This window comes from Balaenoptera acutorostrata, chromosome 2, assembly GCF_949987535.1.
Source record: "Balaenoptera acutorostrata chromosome 2, mBalAcu1.1, whole genome shotgun sequence".
NCBI lineage: Eukaryota > Metazoa > Chordata > Mammalia > Artiodactyla > Balaenopteridae > Balaenoptera > Balaenoptera acutorostrata.
The window spans coordinates 64517171-64544344 of record NC_080065.1 but is presented as its reverse complement, the minus strand read 5'-3'; the positions used below and the strand labels follow the sequence as shown (position 1 = coordinate 64544344).

General features: G+C 41.0%; 1 protein-coding gene across 4 annotated transcripts in view; it reads right to left on the bottom strand.

Moving 5' to 3' along the window:
• PDE8B (phosphodiesterase 8B) overlaps positions 1 to 27174 on the bottom strand; it is a 269134-nt gene that overhangs the window by 7961 nt on the left and 233999 nt on the right. For all 4 annotated transcript variants that reach the window (XM_057541773.1, XM_057541775.1, XM_057541774.1 and 1 more), the window contains 10 exons: positions 25228 to 25270; positions 21642 to 21719; positions 20097 to 20173; positions 18465 to 18629; positions 15890 to 15935; positions 15341 to 15476; positions 14232 to 14430; positions 9792 to 10009; positions 2196 to 2316; positions 38 to 205 (listed from right to left, as the gene is read on the bottom strand). In XM_057541773.1, coding sequence (XP_057397756.1) covers positions 38 to 205; positions 2196 to 2316; positions 9792 to 10009; positions 14232 to 14430; positions 15341 to 15476; positions 15890 to 15935; positions 18465 to 18629; positions 20097 to 20173; positions 21642 to 21719; positions 25228 to 25270 — 1251 coding nt within the window. The remainder of the gene's footprint in view (positions 1 to 37; positions 206 to 2195; positions 2317 to 9791; positions 10010 to 14231; positions 14431 to 15340; positions 15477 to 15889; positions 15936 to 18464; positions 18630 to 20096; positions 20174 to 21641; positions 21720 to 25227; positions 25271 to 27174) is intronic.

The window sequence follows — 27174 nt, the reverse complement described above, 5'->3', positions numbered from 1 at the left end:
AGAAGGGAGGTGGAGCTTCCCTAGAGAGGCAGCACACCTGTGCAAAGTACTCCTCGGAGATCCTTCCAGCCCATTCAATACATAGGTCCAGGGGGCGGCATGGATTGGCCACGTCAGCACACTTAATCATCATGCGCTTAATCAGGATTTGATTTTCAGGAAAGTTCTTCCCAATAGGGTTGCATTCACAGTCACTGCCTTCAATCTGGAAAACAGATGGTCACATCAGGGTTGTTTCAATATGATGGTGAAGCCCACAAGGGCCAGCTGACCAGATATTAGATGGCAGTCACCCAGGCAAACTTAGGCATGAGACTTGATGAAGGAGGTCTTCCCATCCTTAATTCCATATATGATACATTGATATATTCTTGGGGACGGGGAGCAGTCAAGCAATACAAACACATAGAGCTTAAAAGGTCGAAGTCCCTATCACCACCCATCCACAACCTCTCTTTCATCCTCTTCCCCAGAGGTAGCTGCTACAAAGCAGGGATTTTTGTTTTGTTTTGTTTTTAATAATTTGGTATGTAATCATAAGGAAGAAGAGCTTTTCTCCCAGTTTTATCAGGAAATGTGTAAAAGCACGAATTCCACTTTTTAATACATTAAAGATGGGGAAATGCCACATACATGTGACCCTTCAATTATTTCTTGATTTCTTTCTACTTAATATGCCTGACAGCTCCCTCTCTCCTGTGACCTTCTGTCCCACCCCCAGTTACCCACCTCCTCCCACTTTGTTCTTTCTCTTAAGGTATGTGTCCACTCATGCTTTCCAGGCTGCTCTTCTGGCTGGGTGGTAGGGAGGGTGAGACATGTAAGTGTTGGGGGTACTAGGAGCAGAAAGTGGGCCAAGGCAGGAGCAGGTATATTCAGCCATGTTAAAAAGACTGGTTGTACACTAATACCTACCTAGTGATGGATGTCAGCGGTCCAGAGCCAAGTGGCCAGGTCTGTGAGTAGGCTTTTGTAAATGTGACAACAGGCCAATTACACAAAACCTAGAAGACTACGATTCCCTGATTTCAAAGATACCATGGAACTGACTGTGTAAACATTTAATTAGCTCTCCAGAGCTCTGCCAAGCTGAAGGACTGTATGACATTTAAGGATTTTTTTGTTTTGTTTTGGGACTGGACCTATTTATTAAACCATCAATGGGCAGAATTATATTCTGAAGGTTGGTATTTTGATTACTTACCATTGGGAAGATACTGCTTGCTATAGTTACTGCGGTACATAAATCTCAACAGAGTTGGGGGGCTTACTTGGATAGATGACCTTCCCAACTCTAAATTCTATGATTCTGTATAATTTCCCCCTCTTAAATCCCCAGATCCTTGCTCCCATAAGTCCTCTGTGGAAGGTAAGGGTCCTGGCATTGTGCTGTGGAATCCCTGGGGGATGGAGCAGAACACAGGTGAGGCGGACACTGTTCATCCAGGCTGGTCATGTGATGGGTGCTACACAGATAGTTTCCCTACTGATCATCACATTACATCTAAGACAGCCATTCCTCATTCATCCACATATGCAGCCCTCATACAGGAATGAGTGAAAAGCTCTTCTAACTTTATGGGGCTATGAACAGCTTTACGGTATGAGAGGGCAGTTGATCTCATTTTAAACAGTAAGAGATGTGAACTTATGTCCATGTTCCTAAAACCCAAGTTTGTAGGGACCTTAAGGCAGGTCTAAGGTACATCAGTAAATTTTAAAAAGGAGAAAGACTTGTATTTTTGTTTTCAACTAGTCACTCCCAATTTAACTTTCTGTAGTTTTTAGATACTGATAGGCTTTTAATGCAAATCAGCAGGATTATAGTTCTTTAAAACATCTAATTTTGAGGTCTCCCAAGAGCTCAAAGAACAGAGAACTAGAAAGGCTCTGAATCCCCTAAAATGCCACCATTTATTCCAGTCTCTGCTGTCTGCAGGCTCCTTTCATCATAGACTTTGGGCCTACTTCCTTTTGTCACTGCTGGCTTTATCTCAGGGCCTTTCTTTCAAGGAGCTCAGTTGCTGTGGACACTCAATCTATTCTTGTCCTTAGGGAAAACAAGTGACCAGTACTTTCAGCCTTCTTTACCAACTCCAAGCAAATAACCATCTTGTATTCAAGATGCTTTGAGGCCAGAGTAGGCTCTAATGGAAATACATTCTGGTGTATCTTATTACATGGGAAATGCTTACCTCAGCTGCCATTGGCTTGTTGATGCTGTTCACAAATTTGTTCACATGTTCAAAGTGTTTTGTCATCTCTGTTGCTAAAACCATATCAATAATAGCCTGGCGCAGTGTTCGATAATGGTTCCTAAAATAACCAGAAGACAAAGCATCTTGTTCACATCATGTCCCAAATTAGAACTGTTCTACCATTTCACCACACTTCCCACAATCTAGGAGGAAGCTAGGGGCACAGAGTTAATAAGTGAAGATCACAAAAAAGTTTACCTGCTTATCTTCCTACTAAGCCAGGACTTGGTGACACTATTCCATTTTCCCCAGTGACAGCTGACCTTCATATGATTTATGAGTATAAAAAAAAAAAAGAAAGAAGTGTCCCAAGGGCACTTATTTCACAAGGTGATTCCCTTCTACCTTCCCTTGGCAATATCAAAACAGTGAGGTGAAAGGAAATGACAAGTTCCTTCCCTACAAGGCTAGTACAGCAACCTGGTGAGCTGTCCCATGGCATTCAGTGCAGACACAGTGATTCTTGTTACAGAGAAGTGTCATTATTTCTTTTGATGATGGCATTGGAAGAAAGTTTTCCAAATAATGAGCAGTTCTCTAGATTGCAATTAGATAGAAGTTGTAATGGAAGGAGGAACAACCCTGCTCAAAATCACCCAGTTCCTATCATCTTTTTCTAACTTCAAGAGCCAGAATGGGGAACTGAAAAAAATTGAATAAAATTGGCTATCGGCAAGAATTCTTCCTATGAAAGTTTGAAAAACAATACTTGATACTGATGAAGCCTTCAGTTGAAGGTGAAATAACTGGTCTCCATATTTTCTCAGGTTTCTGGAGACCAAACAGATAGGTTCAGGTTCATGTTGACAAGTGATCCTTGAGGCCTGAGTGAGCTCTGAGCTCCCTGTGTACTGCCCTTTCTCAGGGGGCTGCACTCCAGCCTGGCTGGTGCTATGTAGGAAATACTCATAGCTTGACGGCAGGGTGGTGGCTGGCGAGAGGAATTTGCTCCTATCTGTTCACATTTGGCCAACTCACCAGAGGGGGAAACCTGCCCCACCCTGTGGACTCCAGGAGCTCTGCTGGGACCGTGGAACACTGTCTCCTCATGAGTTAGGATTTTAAGTGACCGAAAATTGAGCTGGGGAAAGATGGGTAAGGATACATTTTCCTCAGGTTACACCAAAGACAGGATGTCCTTTTGAGAGGATAAAAATATCTGCTATATTTGTTAGTAGTATAATCAATATTTATAGAGTGCTCTGCAGTGTATAAAACATTTTCATGAACTCACTGAAGACCAGATGGAGTTTAAAAAGATGAACAGTCTAAGCAGAGAATGGAGGAGGGCTGGCTGCACATCAAAGAAATGTATGTGGTCAACGTTTGTGTACATCTTTATGAAAATGTCCTTGCAGCACCTGTGAACATTTAGCAGGGAGTGCTCGCCTCGTGAAGCAGCTCAGGGTAAAGGCACGGCTGCCAAAGTAGGAGTGAGAGCAATGTGATGCCGGGAGGGAAACCCCAAAGAGGCCGCAGCTGCAGGAGGCCAGAGTCCTGGCCGCTGTTGGCCTTCCCTGAGGGCTTCGACCAGGCCCCACAGGCTGCACAACAGCTGAGCGCCACCCGCCTCACGGACCCTGTCCTGCCTCACGTCGCCAACCCAGTCGCCCTGTTGCCAGAATGAGCTGAATTCTGAAAATTGCTCAGCAGGACCAGGCATAGCACGGGCCTCTTCTCTTGTGGTTTCACTTGCCAAGACCACTATCTTGGTAATTCTGAGCTCTTCTCACAAGTGTTCATCCAGGGGCATCTACCCCAGCCATGTGGCTGACAGGGTCTTGGTGCTCCGGCCTGGTGTCAGGCCAGAGCCGCTGACGTGGGAGAGGCGAGTTCAGGAAACTGGACCACCAGAGACCTCCCAGCCCCACGTAGTATCAATCAGCGAGAGTTCTCTCAGAGATCTGCGTCTCAACGCTATGACCCAGCTCCACCCAACTGCCAGCAAGCTCTAGTGCTGGATGCCCCATGCCAAACAACTAGCGAGACAGGAACGCAACCCCACCCATTAGCAGAGAGGCTGCCTAAAATCATACTAAGTTCACAGACATCCCCAAACACACCATCGGATGCGGCCCTGCCCACCAGAAAGACAAGATCCAGCCCCACCCACCAGAACACAGGCACCAGTCCCCTCCACCAGGAAGCCTACACAAGCCACTGAACCAACCTCACCCACTGGGGGCAGACACCAACAACAACGGTAACTATGAACCTGCAGCCTGCGCAAAGGAGACCCCAAACACAGTAAGGTACACAAAATGAGCAGACAGAGAAATATGCAGCAGATGAAGGAGCAAGGTAAAAACCCACCAGACCAAACAAATGAAGAGGAAATAGGCAGTCTACCTGAAAAAGAATTCAGAGTAATGATAGTAAAGATGATCCAAAATCTGGGAAATAGAATGGAGAAAATACAAGAAATGTTTAACAAGGACCTAGAAGAACTAAAGAGCAAACAAACAATGACAAACAACACAATGAAATTAAAAATTCTCTAGAAGGAATCAATAGCAGAATAACTGAGGCAGAAGAACGGATAAGTGACCTGGAAGATAAAATAGTGGAAATAACTACCGCATAGCAGAATAAAGAAAAAAGAATGAAAAGAATTGAGGACAGTCTCAGAGACCTCTGGGACAATGTTAAACGCACCAACATTCGAATTATAGGGGTCCCAGAAGAAGAAAAGAAAGGGTCGGAGAAAATATTTGAAGAGATTATAGTTGAAAACTTCCCTAACATGGGAAAGGAAATAGTCAATCAAGTCCAGGAAGCACAGAGAATCCCACAGAGGATAAATCCAAGGAGAAATATGCCAAGACACATATTAAACTATCAAAAATTAAATACAAAGAAAAAATGTTACAAGCAGCAAGGGAAAAGCAACAAATAACATACAAAGGAATCCCCATAAAGTTATCAGCTGATTTTTCAGTGGAAACTCTGCAGGCCAGAAGGGAGTGGCAGGATATACTTAAAGTGATGAAAGGGAAAAACCTACAACCAAGATTACTCTGCCCAGCAAGGATCTCATTCAGATTTGACGGAGAAATTAAAACCTTTACAGACAAGCAAATTTAAGATAATTCAGCACCACCAAACCAGCTTTACAACAAATGCTAAAGGAACGTCTCTTGGCAAGAAACACATGAGAAGGAAAAGACCTATGAAAACTAACCCAATACAATTAAGAAAATGGTAATAGGAACATACATATCGATAATTACCTTAAATGTAAATAGATTAAATGCTCCAACCAAAGGACACAGACTGGCTGAATGGATACAAAAACAAGACCCGTATATATGCTGTCTACAAGAGACCCACTTCAGACCTAGGGACACATACAGACTGAAAGTGAGGGGACGGAAAAAGATATTCCATGCAAATGGAAATCAAAAGAAAGCTGGAGTAGCAATTCTCATATCAGACAAAAATAGACTTTAAAATACAGACTATTACAAGAGGCAAAGAAGGACACTACATAATGATGAAGGGCTCAATCTAAGAAGAAAATATAACAGTTGTAAATAGTTATGCACCCAACATAGGAGCACCTCAATACATAAGGCAAATGCTAACAGCCATAAAAGGGGAAATCGAGAGTAACAAAATCATAGTAGGGGACTTTAACATCCCACTTTCACCAATGGACAGATCATCCAAAATGAAAGTAAATAAGGAAACACAAGCTTTAAATGATACATTAAACAAGATGGACTTGATTGATATTTATAGGACATTCCATACAAAACCAACAGAATACACTTTCTTCTCAAGTGCTCATGGAACATTCCCCAGGATAGATCAAATATTGGGTCACAAATCAAGCCTTGGTAAATTTAAGAAAATTGAAATCTAATCACGTATCTTTTCCGACTGCAACGCTATGAGACTAGATATCAATTATAGAAAAAACTGTAAAAGATACAAACACTTGGAGGCTAAACAATATGCTACTAAATAACCAAGAGATCACTGAAGAAATCAAAGAGGAAATCAAAAGATACCTAGAAACAAATGACAATGGAAACACAACGACCCAAAACCTATGGGATTCAGCAAAAGCAGTTCTAAAAGGGAAGTTTATAGCAATACAATCCTACCTCAAGAAACAAAATCTCAAATAAACAACCTAACCTTACACCTAAAGCAATTAGAGAAACAAGAACAAAAAAACCCCCCAAAGTTAGCAGAAGGAAAGAAATCATAAAGATCGGATCAGAAATAAATGAAAAAGAAATGGAGATGATAGCAAAGATCAATAAAACTAAAAGCTGGTTCTTTGAGAAGATAAACAAAATTGATAAACCATTAGCCAGACTTACCAAGAAAAAAAGGGAGAAGACTCAAATCAACAGAATTAGAAACGAAAAAGAAATAACAACTGACACTGAAGAAATACAAAGGATCATGAGAGATTACTACAAGCAACTATATGCTAATAAGATGGACAACCTGGAAGAAATGGACAAATTCTTAGGAAAGCACAACCTTCAGAGACTGAACCAGGAAGAAATAGAAAATAAAAACAGACCAATCACAAGCCCTGACATTGAAACTGTGATTAAAAATCTTCCAACAAACAAAAGCCCAGAACCAGATGGCTGCACAGGCCAATTCTATCAAACATTTAGAGAAGAGCTAACACCTGTCCTTCTCAAACCCTTCCAAAATATAGCAGAGGGAGGAACACTCCCAAACTCATTCGACGAGGCCACCATCACCCTGATACCAAAACCAGACAAAGATGTCACAAAAAAAGAAAACTACAGGCCAATATCACTGATGAACATAGATGCAAAAATCCTCAACAAAATACTAGCAAACAGAATCCAACAGCATATTGAAAGGATCGTACACCATGATCAGGTGGGGTTTATCCCAGGAATGCAAGGATTCTTCAGTATACGTATATCAATCAATGTGGTACACCATATTAACAAATTGAAGGATAAAAATCATGTGATCATCTCAATAGATGCAGGAAAAGCTTTTGACAAAATTCAACACTGATTTATGATAAAAAAGCTCCAGAAAGTAGGCATAGAGGGAACTTACCTCAACATAATAAAGGCCATATATGACAAACCCACAGCCAACATCGTTCTCAATGGTGAAAAACTGAAACCATTTCCACTAAGATCAGGAACAAGACAAGGTTGCCCACTCTCACCACTATAATTCAACATTGTTTTGGAAGTTTTAGCCACAGCAATCAGAGAAGAAAAAGAAATAAAAGGAATCCAAATTGGAAAAGAAGTAGTAAAACTGTCACAGTTTGCAGATGACATGATACCTACCATACACAGAGAATCCTAAAGATGCTACCAGAAAACTACTATAGGTAATGAATGAATTTGGTAAAGTAGCAGGATACAAAATTAATGCAGAGAAATCTCTTGCATTCCTATACACTAATGATGAAAAATCGAAAGAGAAATTAAGGAAACACTCCCATTTACCATTGCAACAAAAAGAAAATACTTAGGAATAAACCCACCTAAGGAGACAAAAGACCTGTATGCAGAAAACTATAAGACACTGATGAAAGAAATTAAAGACGATACAAACAGATGGAGAGATACACCATGTTCCTGGATTGGAAGAATCAACATTGTGAAAATGACTATACTACTCAAAGCAATCTACAGATTCAATGCAATGCCTATCAAACTACCAATGGCATTTTTCACAGAACTAGAAAAAAAAATTTCACAATTTGTATGGAAACACAAAAGACCTCGAACAGCCAAAGCAATCTTGAGAAAGAAAAACGGAGCTGGAAGAATCAGGCTCCCTGACTTCAGACTATACTACAAAGCTGCAGTAATCAAGACAGTATGGTACTGGCACAAAAACAGAAATATAGATCAATGGACCAGGATAGAAAGCCCAGAGAGAAACCCACGCACATATGGTCACCTTATCTTTGATACAGGAAGCAAGAATATACAACGGAGAAAAGACAGCCTCTTCAAGAAGTGGTGCTGGGAAAACTGGACAGCTACACATAAAAGAATAAAATTAGAACACTTCCTAACACCATACAGAAAAATAAACTCAAAATGGATTAAAGACCTAAATGTAAGGCCAGAGACACTATCAAACTCTTAGAGGAAAAACATAGGCAGAACACTCTATGACATAAATCACAGCAAGATCCTTTTTGACCCATCTCCTAGAGAAATGGAAATAAAAACACAAATAAACAAATGGGACCTAATGAAACTTAAAAGCTTTTGCACAGCAAAGGAAACCATAAACAAGACCAAAAGACAACCCTCAGAATGGAAGAAAATATTTGCAAGCGAAGCAACTGACTGACAAAGGATTAATCTCCAAAATATACAAGCAGCTCATGCAGCTCAATATCAAAAATACAAACAACCCAATCCTAAAATGGGCATTAGACCTAAATAGACATTTCTCCAAAGATGTACAGATTGCCAACAAACACATGAGAGGATGCTCAACATCACTAATCATTAGTGAAATGCAAATGAAAACTACAATAAGGTATCACCTCACACCAGTCAGAATGGCCATCATCAAAAAATCTACAAACAATAAATGCTGGAGAGGGTGTGGAGAAAAGCAAACCCTCTTGCAGTGTTGGTGGGAACGTAAATTGATATGGCCACTATGGAGAACAGTATGGAGGTTCCTTAAAAAACTAAAAATAGAACTACCATATGACCCAGCAACCCCACTACTGGGCATATACCCAGAGAAAACCATAATTCAAAATGAGACATAGCACAATGTTCATTGCAGCACTATTTACAATAGCCAGGACATGGAAGCAACTTAAGTGTCCATCGACAGACAAATGGATAAAGAAGATGTGGCACATATATACAATGGAATATTACTCAGCCATAAAAAGAAATGAAATTGAGTTATTTGTAGTGAGGTGGATGGACCTAGAGTCTGTCATACACTGTGAAGTAAGTCAGAAAGAGAAAAACAAATACCATATGCTAACACATACATATGGAATCTAAAAAAAAAGGTCATGAAGAACCTAGAGGCAAGACGGGAATAAAGATGCAGACCTACTAGAGAATGGACTTGACACTGGGAGGGGGAAGGGGAAGCTGGGATGAAGTGAGAGAGTAGCATTGACATATATACACTACCAAATGTAAAATAGATAGCTAGTGGGAAGCAGCTGCATAGCACAGGGAGATCAGCTCGGTACTTTGTGACCACCTGGAGGGGTGGGAGGGAGTCGCAAGAGGGAGGGGATATGGGGATATATGTATACATATAGCTGATTCACTTTGTTATATAGCAGAAAGTAACACAACATTGTAAAGCAATTATACTCCAAAAAAGATGTTAAAAAAAAATAAAGATGAACAGTCTAAAAAGTACAGTTCAGTTTATAAGGTTATTATTTTACTGTCTGATACCATGGTACAGCCTTCCCCCTAAGAGAAAGCTAAGTACTTGGAGAAGTTAGGGAAAACTGAGTTTCCCACTTACATTTTACAAACCTGAGCACAAGAGCCCGAGCACACAAACCTGTCAATATTCTTGAAAATGTTGCATTTGCTGTCCTTGACCGTGAGCTGGAAGGCCAGGGCTGTGTGGTGACTCTCCAAGACAGCAGTGTCGTTATAGAGCACGGCGAGTTCACTGCCTGCGTTGCACAGGAAAGAGTTGGTCCTCCCTGGGTGATCCACGTCATGGACTGTGGCAGCAATCAGGGCAGCCACCCCATCTAGCTGATCGAGGCTTCCCTGGGGTCAGGGGGAGGCAAGGTTGAGCATTACCCACTGGATGTAGGAGACCTACACTCATCCCTGTCTCTCTGGAGGGGATGAGCCAGGGGGTCCTTCTCTGACTTCCTAGAGGTTAAGAGGCCACCTAGGGTATATCACATCACCTTGCCGTACTGTGGATTATCTGGAGGGAAATAGACATCTGAGTAGCAGTTATAATGGATACCTAAATTCTTTCTCCAGAGTTCATTCACTCTAGTTCTTCTGCAGGAGGACGCCAAACAGGCCTTTTCAAATGCATGCTGTGTGGCATATTGCCATGACTCTCTTCTGTGAGTGGATGGAGAAGAAAGTGGCCTAGGATCACAAGTGTTCCTTTATTTGCCTACTTCTGAAAAGATTTTGAGAGTATGGCAGTAAATGGCACAGATACAACAAAACTCTTCACACAAAGATAAAAGGATTTACAGCCAAGCAACACAAGAGGATGAAGGGCAAGAAGAATTTTCCCAGGAAAACTGAGGCTAAGGGGGCTCTTACAGTGAAGAACACAATTCAGCTCTGGGCTAGCAGGTGGGAAAGGCTAAAAGGGAGACCCTCTTTCTAACGCTCTCATTATGTAGTTAAAGAACACAAACCAGAGCATCAGGGGATACAAATGTTTTTTCAGCTCACAGCTTTAGGAGGAAGTTATCAAATGGGCTACTGTTGTATAAGAGACAGTGCACTTTATGAATTCATTCCTTTAGTTATTTATTGGATGCTTACTGGGTGCCAGTTGTCATGCAGAGTGCTGGAGTTACAGTGATGAATTATACTGGCATAGCCGGCACTAATGGAGTTGGTAATTTACTGGAGAAGGCACAAATAAGGAAACACACAAACAAAATTAACTTACTGTGAGATGGGTTAAGACGGGAAGTACAGGTGGTTTGAGCGTGTAACCATGAGGATTGATCTAGTTTAGGGCAGTGCTGTCCGTTCAACTTTTCTGTGGTGATGGAAATGTCTGTATGTGGGCTGTCCAATATAGTAACCCCTAGTCACTTACAGCTCCTGGACACTTGAAATGTGCGCGCAATTGAGGAACTGAATGTTTCATTTTATTTAATTTTAATTAAATGTAAATAGCCACATGTGGCAAATGGCTACTTATGGACAGTGCAGGTCCAGAGGGTGGGCAAGAATGGGTTCTCTAAGTAAGTGATTTTTATGCTGGAACCTGAAGGATAAGCAGGAATTAGCCAGGCAAAAAAATGGCAAGGGAGAGAAATCCAGGCAGAAAGATCGGCCTGTATGATGCTCCTGATGTGAAACAAACGAAGTGGCTTATTCAGGAAACTTAAAGAGCATCATTGTGGCTGAAGGGTAGTGAGTGAGGGGGAAACTGGTCCCCAGGATGAGGCTGGAGGGGTGGGCAAAATTTTTGGTTTTCCTGAGTTGCTTTCCTAGGCTGTGGGAGAAAAAATTGCAAACTGCTTCTCAGATGCTAATAGGTAAGGAGCAGTGAATCTGAAGCTCAGCCCTGAAAACTTTCCTGAAAGCTGTCCCTACCAGAAGGAAGCCATTTCCATTTCCAATCCTGACCTCCTGGAGCTGGTGGGCAGTCCTGGCTTGCCTCAAGTCTACATGAACCGGTTTCCTGAGGGGGGGACAGCAGTCGCTGCCATTCCTTTCAGCTCTTCTCAGAGACTGACTTTGTAATGCCCAGGGCAAGCAAACATGCCTAGCCCCCTTTTGCTGCTGGTTAGGAGAGGCCATGGGAACCCTCAGGTACAGTCAGAATCCAGAGCTGCCCTGACCTGGCCTCCACTCTCGCTGATTCTACCTGTGCGGTGAGGACCCATGAGGGCCAAGCTTTGGGCCTCCAGCTAGTGCTCTTGGAGTATGTTCAATCTTGCTTGGAGTATGCGGCCAATTTATTTTTAAATTCTTCCGTGACATAGATTCAAGTAAGTGGAATAGACAACAAATAGCATTAGACAAGACATGTCTTTCCTTCCAACTTACACTGATTTAGACCTGGCACTTTTACAAAGATACCAATAAAAGGCCATGCCCTGCAGTTTTGGTGGGCACTGTCTAATAATGCAATGTCTGATAAGAAATGCAGGGAGGCAGGGAAAGAAGACCGGGCTGCTCACTAGCAGGTGGGAGAAGCAAGGCTCTTCCCATGGCAGGGAGGGACTGTCTGTGGAAGAAAACTTCCCCACCAAACCCACGGCAGGAGAAGTTCCCCAAAGCCTTGGAGGTGCAGACATTTCTGCATAGTTTTTTCCTCCTTTAACCAGCAGGAATAGATTTGGATCACACTGAAGCAGACTGGCCAGAATGGACTCCATTCTACATTAGCCTTTCAAACAGTTCCTTTTCTAGGACAAATAGTCAGTCACTCAGAGAATAACAAAAGAATGCTGGCTATCCTGATCTCTCCACTTGCAGTGGTTCTTGGGAACTGGGAAGAGTGGGAAGGGGATAGGGTGTGCAACAAATTGAAGGGGAATGTCAGCTCTGGACATGTTATCTATACGGCTGGGTTGAGGATGTGGAGCTATGTCATAGTGACATTAAGAATTTTAGCCTTATAAAGAAATTAGGGGTGACAGATGACATGGATATTTGGTAAAAACATTTTTCTGACTCTCTTTGTCAGTGGCAGCAGGTCTGGTGAAAGACACCTCAGGAATAAATCCCACTCGAAGCGCCTCATGGTGGACTAACCAGTGATCTTGGGCTGCTACTAAACCTCTGACCTCAGGAGTCCCTTCCAGCCCAATTCTCCAGGGTTCTTTGCAGCTCTAAATTTTCTGATTCTTTGGCCTCTAAGAAAATGTCTTTTGGATTACAAGCATATTGTATCTAGTCTTAGACTTGTTTGTATTGCTGCTATTTGAGAATTCAGACTCTGCATGTGCTAGCAGAACAAACAATTTAAAGAAAATTTCTTATTTTAGGGGCGGGAGAGGAAAGGAGATAATAAAGTGACTAAGCATTCCATAATTTATCAAGCATTTAATCTATATTTTTCTAGAGTGCTTCTGCTTAAGTGGGGTTCATCTTTAACTCAATGCCTATAGTTCACCTTGGTCTCAGCGTTAATGCCCAGGTCCTGTCCTCATTTGGCAGTGTGCAACCTAAGCTGTATAATATCTCATGTAATGTAAAATGGAGGAATGTGAACCTGGAGTAGGAATCTGGAAGTATCTTAGCTCCTCAAAGAAAAGCGCTATAGAAACAGGCTGTTATCATCTGTGATATCACCTTTTTTAAAAGTAGGAGACAAAAATCTTCAAAACCATCATTATTCTTGAATGACACTCTCTGCTTTCTTGCTGATGAAAGTAAATGCCAGGATCAGTCTTCGGCAAAACTGAGAAGGGAACATTCCCCCTCCCCATTTTGGTGCCATTTCTGCTCTGTCTACCTATCCCACTACCACTCTTCTCCTTAAGTACCTAGGGTCTTAAGACTAAGTCAGAAAATGATTGAATGTTAAGCATTTGCAGATTGATGTGAACCTGTCTCTATACAGCACTTGTCCCAAGGGTATCTATATTCTAAGCTTCACTTCTAATTGTAGCAAAGGAATTACAAGCTTCACTGTGAAAGTGATGGTAGTTGGGGAAGAGGGGAGATGGGGATCTCTTGCCAGCTATACGTGGGGTATACATAGGACTGCCCTACAAATCAGCACCTGTAAGTGACAGTATTGACTTCTAAGACTAAGGAACTTGGAACTCTTGCAGAATTGTACAAGTCATTAATATACAGATATACACATTCATACCTACACAAAACACACATATATATGTATGTAAATCAGTAGGATGCCGAACGGCTCACTACTGTCTGGATTGTAATACACCAATGACAAAATTCTGATCCTAAAATTTAACCTCCAGACCTAGTAACCATTTGCTATAATAATTAAGTTCTGTCCTCTAACCCAGTATCACAAAGGGCTCCTAGTGAACATTTGGAGAATGGGTTCATGGATCAGCCAGACATGTAAAAGAGTCTCTACAGTGGCATAAATTATTATTTTAAGCATTTGTGGGAAGGGAGGGCTAGGAGAAAATGCCATGTCTTTACAATACCAAAAGGACCAGTCAGTTTGGTAGCTCAAAAACTCTGTCAAATTGGTTCCAAAACAGTTGTTTGCCTAACATATTTATTAAGATTGGGTTCTTAGATCTCTAAAATCTATGCAGGTAACTAGATTGTGATATCAAAATTCTACCTTCACTCTTTCTTTTCCAAGGAAGAAGGCAGTGGCGTGCAGGACATCAGCGGCATGAGTGGAGTTGTGGTAAGCATTGGAGGAGTGGTAGTTGGATTCAATCACTTGGAGCCAGGCCCGAAGGGTAGTTTCAGAACAGTGTAAAAATTCACATACTCCAAACCGGGAAAAGACTTTTAAGCCCAGGTAAACCAATGGCCTGGAAAACAGGGGAAAAAACTCTGATTCATTGTATTCACTGCTCCAGAAGCTGCTTTCTTTGAAGCTACTGGGAAATTGAGTCATTTTTTTTCCTGATGCTTCATAGGCACAGGGGTATAAAAATATGTCCTCTCCAAATTAGAAGGTGATAGAGCATCTCCTCCTCACCAGCCACTTCTTTAAAACTAGGTGCCTCATGGTGGTTAATCCAAATGAATTCTAGACTGTCTTAAGTCACCTGCCCTTCAGTGGCTCTAACAACCAAGAGAGAGGTCCCTGACAGTCCCTCTCTGTCTCTGCTTCCACGTAAGCTTTGCACTTCCTGTGTCCCCTGAGGAAGTTACTGAGCTTAAGGACAAAAGGAATGGCTTGTGTGGGTTCAGCAAAGTCATGTCATTTAGAATTAAGTTACTTATTTATAGTTATCATTCACATCCAACACCCCTGGAAGAAAATGGACTTCTGTAATAGAAGAGGACTTTCTGTGTTATCTAATCTTTCCCCTGCCTATAGGATGGATCAAAAGAAAAGTCTACGGTGCTCTCAAACTCATTTTGTAAGGTGGGACCTCAACAAGTTTGGAGCTGAGAATACTTAGAACTTTTGGCTCACCAGCACAAAGGAATGACCTGGGTAGATCTGAAGAAGACACTCAGTATTTCTTCATCCTGGGTATCACCAGGCTGACCCCACATCTTACCCGCTAATACTCTCTTCTCCATAAAGGAGCTCACTCAAGGGGCCACAGTCTCTCTGCGCATTTGACACTCCTCCAGCATGGCATGAAAAGCAGAACCTGGGAGGTCACTTGTGGCAAGGACTCACATCTCCCTCAAAGTTCCCAGATGTGAAAGGCTTGAGTGTGTCCATCAATTCTCCCCCTGCCTACAGCCAGAGAAGCCACATACCTTTTGTGTGTCACAGCTTCCAATTCAAAGATGTTGAACTCCCAGCTTTCCTCATTATCAAGTAATTGAGCGATAGACGGGGGGACATCGTTGATGGTTACTGGCACCCCGAGGTGACTGTGGCTCTGGGGCACATCTGAGCAAACAGATGGGGCAGGAGGGGTGGGTAATTGTGGAATCTTGAGTGCTGCTGAGCATTTGTCATCTTCATGGTTGCTACTAGAAAGAAAGTCTTGAACTTCCAGGGGTAAGAAGATTTTCCCTTCAGGGTTCTCTTACATTATTAAACTTCAGGACCCCCCAATAGAAAAATAATTCAGTTGAACTGTTTAAATATAGAGAGATTTGCAATTCTTATTCTGACAGCGCTCAGAGAAGTAATTTATATTAGGAGACCTGGTTTCAAATGTAGACCATAGAGATGCTTAAACTCCAATGAGACGAATAGGAAGAATCACCAAGGCCCTTCCCAAACAATAATCACAACACTGAGGGAGACAAAAGGCCAGAGACAGGTTATCAGTAACAAGTGGATAGAGGACAACTTACTCTTAGTGAACACATACTCGTTTCCTGACAACCTTCTCAAGCCATCCTGGAATAAAGAAAGATGCTATGAGAAGCATGCTTTATATGCCATTATCATTATTCTCTCATTTCCTTTATTAGCCAAAGATATCTGAATCCTGAATAACCCAGTCAATCTGGAACTCCAAGTTGAAGCGCAAAATCAAGTGAGAACAATAGCTACAAAACAGTGGATACTCTCCTTTCCAAGGCTGTTAGCCCCAGGAGATGAAGAATTGAGAATTAAGTGGCTATGACTGCATTCAGGTCTCACACCTGAGCTGTGAGTTAGCTCTGTTCTCATGCCATCTTTCTCTTGTTGCATTTTGAAGCCACATAATGAAATCACAGAAGTGATCTTGCTTCGGGTACATGTTAATTTGAAAGGACCCCAATTACCCTCACAAGGACTGTGTCATTCTTGTGTTCTTAGATTTGCATCCTGGGGAGCCAAAGCCATGGGCCACATCTGGGGGATGATTTAATGTAAAGCCTTTAAAAGGTTGGGCTAATTTTTGACTAACATCTAAATTAACTTTTTTCCAGCTATAGTTTCTGTCTTATGAGCTTCACTGTTAGCCTTTAAAGGAAGTTTCTGGATTTGAGGTCTTTGGAAGGGCAGCATAAGGGAGTGAACAGAATTTCAATGTTCTGCCATTTACTAGGCTCTTGAACTTTAGTCCCCAGATGTTCTTGCATCTCATTTTCCTGCCCTCTACCTTCTACCCCCGAGTACCTAATTATTTAGACCTCTGCTTAAAAGCCATTTGTAATTGCTTATTTGTCATCCTCAGAAAGTATGTGCTAAGGTTTAAAGTATTAATGAAGGGCTCTCCTGAAGTCACACTCTGGATCTTTAGGCCAAGAGCTTAATTTTCAAAACTGGATAAATAGATAAGTAACAATGGCCATAACTGTCCTGCCTCTAAGGCAGATATCACAAGGAACTCCTCTGTTCTTAATCTTTCTTTCTTCTTTTCCCTAATGCTACATAAAAAAGGTGGAATCTTGTACTGGTTCCTCACAGCATTACCTGGAGAGGAAGCCCAACATGGTATGGCAGCAGGGGAAAGGAGGGCAGATAACTTGTTCTAGGAACCAGAATGGTTCTGCAGCTCTGCAGTGGCCGGCCTCCTGACAGACCCTTGGCAGTGTTCTATTTTTTTTTTTTAATTGCAGTATTGTTGATTTACAATGTTGTTTTAGTTATAGGTACACAGCAAAGTGATTTGGAGAGATATATATATATATATATATATATATATATATATATATATATATATATATATATATATATATATTCCGTTTCAGATTCTTTTCCATTATAGGTTATTACAAGATATTGAATATAGTTCCCTGTGCTATACAGTAGGTTCTTGTTGTTTATCTATTTTATATATAGTAGTGTATATCTGTTAATCCCAAACTCCTAATTTATCCACCCTCCCCCCAACATTTCCCCTTTGGTAACCATAAGTTTGTTTTCTATGTCTGTGAGTCTATTTTTGTTTTATAAATAAGTTCATTTGTATCACTTTTTAAGATTCCACATATAAGTGATATCATATGATATTTGTCTTTCTCTGTCTGACTTACTTCACTTAGTATGATTTCTCTAAGTCCATTCATGTTGCTGCAGATGGCAAACACACACACACCTTGCCAGTGTTCTTTAGAACAAAAGTCTACACTGCATTGGGCCAGCTGAGGGGCTCAAAAGGATCAGGAGGTCACTCAAATTACAGGCTCACCAGAAACCTTTAGTAGGAACAAGGAGGATGGACCAGAAAGCCAGTCAACACTCAGCATTTGGTGGCAGGGCTAGACAGAAAACTTCAAAGTAAAACTCTTCGATGACTCTTGGACTTAGTTTTTCTCCCAAAGAATTCTTCCAGCTTCAGTCTCCAATAGGGAGCACAAATGAAGAATTTGAATTTTCTCATTTTTCTTCACTTGCTGATGGATTATGATTACAGCCAAATAGATCACAGCAAAAACACTAGAACAGGATGACTCCTTGGAAATAAGCTACTTTTAGTGGTTACAAATGGTGGTATTGGAGTGCCGGCAGGGGGTGGTTCCTCCTCCCCTCCCCACGCTGAGCCACGGCAGCTCCGCTCTGCTTTTGTTGATTATAAAGGGAACTCTATATAAAGGTTTTATTTAAAGAAAGAATTCTACAGCTAAGATTTTGGAAACTAGTGCTGTCATCTAAGTATCAACGCTTTCATTATATAAAGAGCCTGAGGTCCAAGGAAGCCTAGCCATAACCCTCAATGGAATGCTATACCAGGTCAAGGGGAAGAAGTACAAAAGGGCTCCACTGTGATATTTAGCCTTCAATCAACTGTCTATTTACTCCTTACTGTAGTACAAATTCAGAAGGACAAATTAGTCATTTGTGCTCCTGCAACTGCTTCTGGTTATGCTGATGTTAGCCCATACAGCAGGTATTTCTACACCTATAGGTAACAGTTTATATGCTACATGCTATATGCTCTCTGGAGTGCACTTAACATTGTCTGTCCTGCATTTCTGGGTTTTCCTCATCACTCACAGTCATCAGGCCTCCCACGAGATCACTGGTGTGGGGATCTTCATCTTTGGTACCCAGCTGAGGGGAGTACAGTTCTGTGGTCCGTAAAATTTCTAAAACTCTGTCCAAGGCTTCTGCTACCGTGACAGGACTGTTTTCTTGGGCTGCATTGATTATATTTATAACCTAAGGAAGTAAAGAGAGAGAAAGAATAAATTTGAGGACATTAGGATTCTTCTTCTCAAAACTCACTCATGTGCCTAGAATCCAAAAGAAATCAGATGATAACACATCTTATTGTTCAAAATGACCAGTGCTTTCACAGCACCACTCTCTTTGTACTGAAGCATGCTTCTCATCCCACCCTATCCGGTGTTTCTCTTACTTCAGGGACTACATTTTCTCAGGCTCCCTTGCTGATCCTTCTCCTTTAGCTCTCTTCTACAGGTTGCAGTTCCTCAGAGACTAGTGCTGGGCCTTCCTCTCACTCCACAGTCCTTTCAGAGATGAGCTCTTTCATTTCCATGACTTTGGACACATACGATCCACATGCCCAGGACTCTCAAATTTATATCCCAGCCCTGAACTCCTTTTTGACTTTCAGACTTATATATTCAGTTGCCTGCCTGACATATCTATTGGAATGTCTTACTTACATATCCAAAACTAAACTCACGACCTTGCTCTCCTCTTCCCAAAGCAAGCAAGTAAACCTAACAGAAAATGAAAGACAAGAGCTGTACTCCTCCGGTTTCTACCTTGCCGTGAAAAAACCACTTCTGTTAATCTTGTGCTCAAACCAAAACCCTGGGAGGCCCTGGTTGACATATCACTTTCCCTCAATTCTTTCCCTACCTGACAGTATAATTCATCATCAAGACGAATTGAATTTACCCCCAAACATTTCCTGATCTACTCATTTCTCTCCACCTCCACTGCTGTAATTCTAGTACAGCTAACACAGTTTCTTGCTTAGAATTCTGGAAAAGGTCCCTAACTGTCCTCTTCCCTTTCACTCTTGCCATCTCCAGTCCATTCTCTGCATGGCAGCTTGGTGTTATTTTCAATAAACGTATCTGGTCATGTCATTCCCCTACTTTAAACTCTTCAGTGGTTTCCGTTGCACATGAACTAAAATATAAACTTATTACAGCTCTATTGGCCAGAATGAACTGAGCCCTGCACCACTCCATGTCACCGTTTCTCCCCTCTGCTCTCCAAGCTCCAGTCACACCTGACTTTCTTTCAGGTCCTCAGTTGCTCCATTCCCTCCTTTTCCCACCTCAGTGCTCATCCCTTGCTGTGCCTGCTGCCTAGGATCCTCTTCTCCTAACATCTTTGTATCCTTCAGGTCTTACTTCAAACATTACTTCCTCTACAGAGAGACCCTCCCTGACCACCCCTCTCACCCAACCAAACTAGGGCCCTAACCTACTTTTCCCTCATAGAAACCTGTTGTTTTACTTTATTACAGTCATTGCAATTTATAACTACGTATTTATTATGTGTTTATTTGTTTAATATCTGTTTCCTTTACTAGACTGTAAACCCCATGATACAGGTAATAGTATGCCGTTCATCACTTTATCTCCAGAATACAGCCTAGTGTTCAGTGGCCCTGATTGCAGAGCAGAGGCAGCAGCTGCTACTCACCTTTGTGATGGGAGCCTCGATGGTCATGGAATGGATCCTTGCCATGGATGGATAGCGACGATTCTGTAGGCTTGGTGCTGGAGAGAAGTCAAGAAAGTTGTATCTGGTTCTGGTGGCTCAGCTGCGCTTAAGTGCAGCAAAGGAACCCTGCACGGACTGGGGACCTGATTCCCACAGGACTACTGTCCTCCACTGCTCCCCGTAAAGCAATGAATTCACCCATCTCTTAGTCCTAAAAGGCTGAGAGCTCAGCCACTACTTGCCAGGGACTGGGAAGGGTGGTCTGGCCTGGAACATTGATGACAGGAAGGCTCTATGAGTCTCAGGTCCACAGGGGGATTTCAGAGAAGGTTGATGGGATCCGGAGGCCTCATCCCAACAGCCTAATGATCCCCCAGGAGTTACTTTCCCATAAGTCACTGAAGCCCAACTTGGGCAGTTCTGTCACTTTCAGTCCTCAGCCACAGGCCGGGTAACTGGATGAGTGCAGTGTAGGAGGGGAGGCACGATCCGTGACCAGGGTGGGGTGGGCAGAAGAATGAGCCCCTCTCATTCTGAGTGAGGGCCAGGCTCCCCACCTCCCTGCGCCTTTAGGTTCTTAACACCAGAAGCCCACGGTGGGTCTAGCTCTCATCTGCAAAAACTGAGCTAATCCCGTTGAAATTCCTTCATCCATTATCCTCTCCATCTAAAATATCCTATCTTTACATGTGGTTCAAAATCCAAAAGGTAGAAGCTTTATTTTAAAAGCATTGTTCTCATCAGATCTTCCTACCCCTCCCTGAGAGGCAGGCAGGAGGGAAGAGAATTCACATGTTATAGCTCTGATAACTTAATGTAGCCGATGTCAGCAGAGCCTGCCTGCTGGTCAGCCATCTTTGTAGCCATCTCCACTGCCAGAGCGGCCACCATTGCTGCTCTTCCATACTCTTCAGCCTTCACTTCTCCCATGCTCTCGAGAGGTAATGGATGATCCCATCTCAAACTCTGTTCTGAAAACTGAACTAATGCAGTTGAAACGCCCTCATCCGTTATCCTCTAAAATGGATACCCTCTTCATTTTTCTACACCCTCAACCCATCGGGAAAAATTTCAGTCCATTTTCTTCCTTTACGTTCTTGGTCCCAATCCCTTGCATGCCTTGTGGTCTATCCATCTTCCTCTATGAATTATACATCTTATCCCTAGAGTCTTTGGTCCTTGCTAGTTCAGCCACTTCCCTCAGGCTCAGGTTTCCCATTGTGATCTGAAGGATAGCAGCTAAGAGTGACCTAGCTATTGAAACTGAGCTGCTCTAGTGGTTATGTGGCCTAACACACGTTAGGCCATAAAGGAACAAGCATGGAGTCATTTCAAAGAGAAGGCAAAGACTATAAAAAGTAAAAAAAAGAATAAAAAGGCCTAAAAATTTTTCCATCTACAGGAAAAAAGCCAGTTTAGTTGTAATCCTATTCCTTGGGGTTTTGTTTATATGCTGAAGAATTCTTAAATATATTCCTGTGTCATTTTCTACACTTTAAAGTCAAGGAAATGTGAAAAACTTACCATCACTGCCTCGAGATGATATTGATTTCACATCAATGGACTCTTTCCTCCTGTTTTTGTATCTGAATGAATGAGACTCTAAGGATTTCAGATTAGTAATGGAGAGTGATTAGTTTTCAAGCTTATTCACAGGCAAAGTTTAGACATATTTTTCCCCTCATTCTCCAAAGAAAACGAGGTTACTTTTTAAGCACTGTAAAATATTTTTAAGAAATAGTGAGCCACTGTCTCTTCAAATCATCAACACACACAGAATTATCAGTCATATTAATTGTAAAATGATGTCCTTTCCTTGTGGTACCACATTACATTGTAATGGAGCTTATTATTAAGGGTTATTTAGTTCCATTAATAAATATCTTTTTGAAAATAAACATTAAAACTTGGGGGAAAGTTGACATGAAGGACAATACATTTCAATGGGTGGGGAAGGCTTTTATGGGGATATTTGAGGAAATAAAATACTAGTCAAATCCACAGAGAGTTGAGTTTATTTGAGAAACTAATTTGGACCAATTTTAGGTCCCTCTGTAAAGCCAGACCTCTTGATGGTTTTCTAGGTTCTCCTGAGGATATGATTTCATCAAATGATGCAGATTGTTGATCCCAGGAATGAAGAGAAGAAGAAGCAGTTTTCTAATCCCAACAAATTCCAACAATTTAACTCTCACTTTTGGCCTTGTTTTCTGAGGGAAAAAAAGCACTTAAAAAATCTGTGTAAGTCTTTGCAGACTTTGAATTTAATGCTCAAAGTGTGCTGTCACATTAATGTGAGATGTAATCAAACGGTGCATGCTACCAGTGAGGACCAAAGGATAAACATGTCAGGGCAGCAGAGGTGGCTTCAGAAAAATGCATTTTCAGGGCATTTGCTTCTTGTAGGAGTAACCCATGAGCAAGGAGAGAAACTTAACCATAACACAGAATTTCTCCTCACTGTGCAGAAAGGAGGCAGATGTGCAGGTTTCAGCAGGGGATGCTTTTCTTAGACACTGATAAATGATCATATTCCAAGAGAGAAAAAAAGATGCAATGCTTTTTAAAGAATTGTCTAGTGACACCAAAAAAAGTGCAAGAGAGCATAGTAATTAAGAGAACCAGTTCCAGAGCCAAATTGCCAAAACTCCAGTCTCCACTATGCCATCTAATAGCTGTGTAACTTTGGGAATGTTCCTTCTCTGTGCCTCAGTATCCACACCTGCAAAGTGGGGATAGTTATAGCATCTCATTCATAGGCTGTTGTGAGATGTAAACAAGTTAATTCATAGATAGCACTTAGAACAGTGCCTGCTACATAGTAAATATAAAGTTCATGTTTGCCTATTATTATTAATTACATCTGTTCATCTGCATGTATACCTTCTTTTTAAGCAAACGTGGGATCATGTTATTATATTATTCTACTACTTGCTATCACTTTATAATATGTCTTAGATATTTCTCTAGATCACTTTTTTAACCATTTACTTTAATGTCATTAAACATCTGATTCAATTTTAAAAAGGTTAAATCAGTAACAAAACTTGAATTATATTTATACAGCATAAAGTGGAAGGCAGAACTATTATAAAGTTAATCTGAACAACATAGCCAGCCATAAGACCTTGTCTTAAATCACCTAACTTAAACTATTTTACTACCCCTTTGCCTAATTTTCTTTGAGACCCTGCCTTAATAATTTTCCTAGCCTTGGATTTGAGTTTCAGTATTTCTTTATAAGATACCTATAAAATTATATTGTTAAGATCATATTAAATCTTTCAAACCCTGAGGAACTAATAGCGGTCACTTGCAAGACATTGGATTTAGTCTATTACATTTAGGAATGTAATAATCATACACATTCCTAACAGTTGTTTACCAGATAACAAATTAAATCTAACTTATTAAATATTTAAGATTAAATTCAGGATTAAACAGCACAAGAATTCCTCAAAATGTAGTTTCCAAATAAAACTAAACTAGGGAGGCTATAGCCCAGGCTGGCTGGTTGAATTCTAAATCATTCACTAGAAATAATTATTCAAAGATGGATAATGCTGATTCTTTCTGACTTTTATCTCAGCTAAAATTAAGAAAATCTATAGCAATAGAAAAGACTAAAAGTTTGGAGAAATTATTTATTCAATAAAGGCCATTTAAATCAAAGAATTCATTTATTCATTCTCTCAAAAGATGTTGTGGAATGAACTTTAAAACCAGAGAAAAGAAGGATAAGAGAGATTCAAATAGCTGTACTCAATGGCAAAAAAGGATACAGTGTCATCAATTTTAAAAAAATAGCTACCACTTACTGAGCACCTACTATGCACCAGACATTGTGCTTTACTATTTATTTTAAATATAGTAATTATCTTACATAATCATTACAATTCTGAAAGCTACATAGTGCAATCCCCATTTTACTGATGGGGAAATTCAAACTTGGAGAGATTATGTGGGTAGCTCAAGGTCCAAGAGTTAATAAATGGTGGAACTTATGCTTTCCAAGATGGGAGGGTTTCAGTTAATCAATGTTCTGTATTTATTGAGTGTCTATTATGTGCAAGGCAATACTGGGCACTGTAAAGGATATGAAAATGCTTATAACAGTTTTTGACACTCAGAAGCTCGTAAGTAAGTTAAAATAATACTCTCACTGGGTTAAAGAAATAAACTAAAACATCTGTGAAAGAGAGAGACAGAGAAAAAGTGTGGAGGGAATGGGAGAAGGATACCAAACAGTTAAACGCCAGGTACTGCTAGACATTATATAAATTTTCTCCTTTAATCCTCATAACCACAATGAGATAGGCATTGTTAATTCATTTTACAAATGAAGAAACTGAAGCTCAGAAAGATCAAATGAAATCTTTCTGAGTAGGTGAAAATATGGTCCATTTTAGAATCCAGGAAAGGCACTAAGTAAGTAGCCCAGGGTCCAACTTTATGCCTCAGTGGCTGGGAAAGCCACCAACAAGGGAGAGAATGTGTGGTGTGTGTGCAGGAACGAGAATTTTAAATCTTTGGTAGCAGACTGATTTTCCCCTCTAATGATCAAAGAATTCTAGACCTTTCAAATGTAGACGTCATTAGGTTCAGCCTCCTCTTTTTATGGCAGAGGAAACCAAGAGTCAGACAGTGAGAGTCTTGCCCAAGGTATGATGTGAGGATGTGGGCAGCTGAAATGGTGATTTGCTGCTCCTGACTGCCAGGCGAGGGCCCATTCACATTTTCTAATTGTATGTAGTCACTGACTGCTGCAAAGAAAGGGAAGACTAACTATGGTATAATAATGTGTGTCCCCTGGATTTTCGGGCCACTCTCTATTTTGAGTTTATCTTGCTCTCCATGGTTTCTAGTCAGCAAAAGAAACCAGGATGAAGAAGGCATTCAATAGAAAAGGTTGCCATGAATGAAGATTCAAAGCTTTCTAAGGGATCCTGCTTTTAACCTCGCTCTCAGACCTGTCAGTATCAGCACTCAGATATCCGCAATCCAAGTTCTGGGGTGGTGACTGTCAATCCAGACTTCTTCAGAGTGATTCATGGACTTGAACCCACAAATTCCACCTGAGTATGTAAGAGTGAAATTGAAGTATCCTCACCTGTTTGAGAATTATCTCCTGAGTCACGATGAACCTTGTGAATCTAAAGTTGTTCAGAAGTTTGGTAAAGCAAGAAAAAGAGATTTTAAATATGGTATTAGTTACATTTCCAACCAAACAATTTCATTAAAAACTCTGAAAAATTCAAGAAAACAAGAAGTCGCACAGATAATATGAACAGATGAAAGATGGACACCAGGTGATAATACTACAAATTCTCTGTTACATCCAGACACTTATAGAATGCCTGAGCCTGACAGCAGGGAGATACCCAAGGGATACACTTTCTAAGCAAGACATCTAGATCTCCAGTCAGCTGTTCTCATTTTGACAGTCTGCAGAAATGCAGAAAGACAAAAAACCAAAATTTAAAACAAAATTTAAGATTTTTATATGTACTGTTTATATTTCAGACATGTTATACATTTTTCCTGTTATATAAAAGCAATCTGAATTTAAGCCTAGGATATTAAAAAACCTTCCCCAAAAGCTCTTCAAATGCACTTCAATTATAGACAGTCAATTTACTAAACGTTTCTTCATAAGCTCTGAACTTTAGATTCAATTTTGCACCTAGTCCTTTCTTAGTATCAATTTTTTTGTGCTAATGCTCAGTACATATCTGTCAAATGTTTAGTGAAGTTATTAACATTAGAAATAATAAATATGCTTTCTTTGGGGGTTCTGCATTTCTGGTGTTTATAACTAAGACACTGTTACTGGGGCACACCTAGCTTTATCATGATTATAATCATGCTGCTTTGCTGCTAAATCCACCTACTTCCAGTTTCTCAAACCATCACACATTTGTAGGCACTGAATGAATGGAATAAGTTAACCTGAAAAACAAGACAGATGAGTATGTAGGACTGTTTATGGGGGAAGATTAATATGGTTTAGCAACATCAGCTGTAACAGCCAGAAGTCCCATATATTTCAGATACAGTAAAATGTTCCAGCCTGATTGAACCATTGAAAAATAATCATGTAAAATTGAAGTGTTAAAATAGGGGTTTTGTATGAATTATTCTGCACAGTTCATTCCACATAATTACAGAAAAAATTACATGGCCAGCCTGTGTGAGATCTTGGTCTTATATGTGACTTATTTATCCCGTAATTATGGGAACTTTTTATTTCTTCTGTGAACAACTGTTTTATGTTTTTCCTTTACAAATAAAGATCATTCGCTACAAAGCTACTGAGTGCAGTATGAATTTCTGATAACCAAATGAATACAACTTTTTCTCAGTCGGCTTTAGCTCAAAAGCAAGTGATCTTTAAATGCTTAGCTTTTCTCTTTGAATCACAATACATCTCTCCTTTAGGAACAAAGTCCCATGGCTCCCCAGATTACACAGAAAGCTACTTTCTTGTCTTTCGTTGACTTCTGCAGGCCAGCTGATTGAACTGTGGGCCTCCTGGGAAGTCAGTGTAGGCTTTGTGTTCAATCTCGATGGAACTAGATGAAGCCCAAGGTCCAGTAGATGCACAGTCCAACCCTGCCTTTAGGACAGAAATGTGCACCTGTCCCTGAAGGGAGAAGAAGGGACAGGGAGGAGGGGAGAGGAGAGGTACTGGGTCTGTCTGCTGAGGTGGCTCTGGCCTTTCTCCACACAGGATGTTGCATTCGGCAGTTTCTGAGCTGAGCACGCTGCATCCCCCATAAACCTGTGCCCCTAAATTGGCTCATCTGCCTCTGATGGGCTCTTCGTTATGGACAGCAGCAGAGACTGGAAATACTCCTCAAACAACCAATCACCACTTGCTTTGCACGCAGAGGTTCTGCAGGGCTGTGTCAGGTCATTATTCCCTTCACAATCCTCTGTGGTAAGAGCAGTGCCTGAGGACAGTTTGCCCATCACACCCCAGCAGTGCTAGGTTTTTACTGAAGCTTCCAACTCAGGTTATCTTCCTTCCTCTCCCAAATACCTCCTTTTACAACCA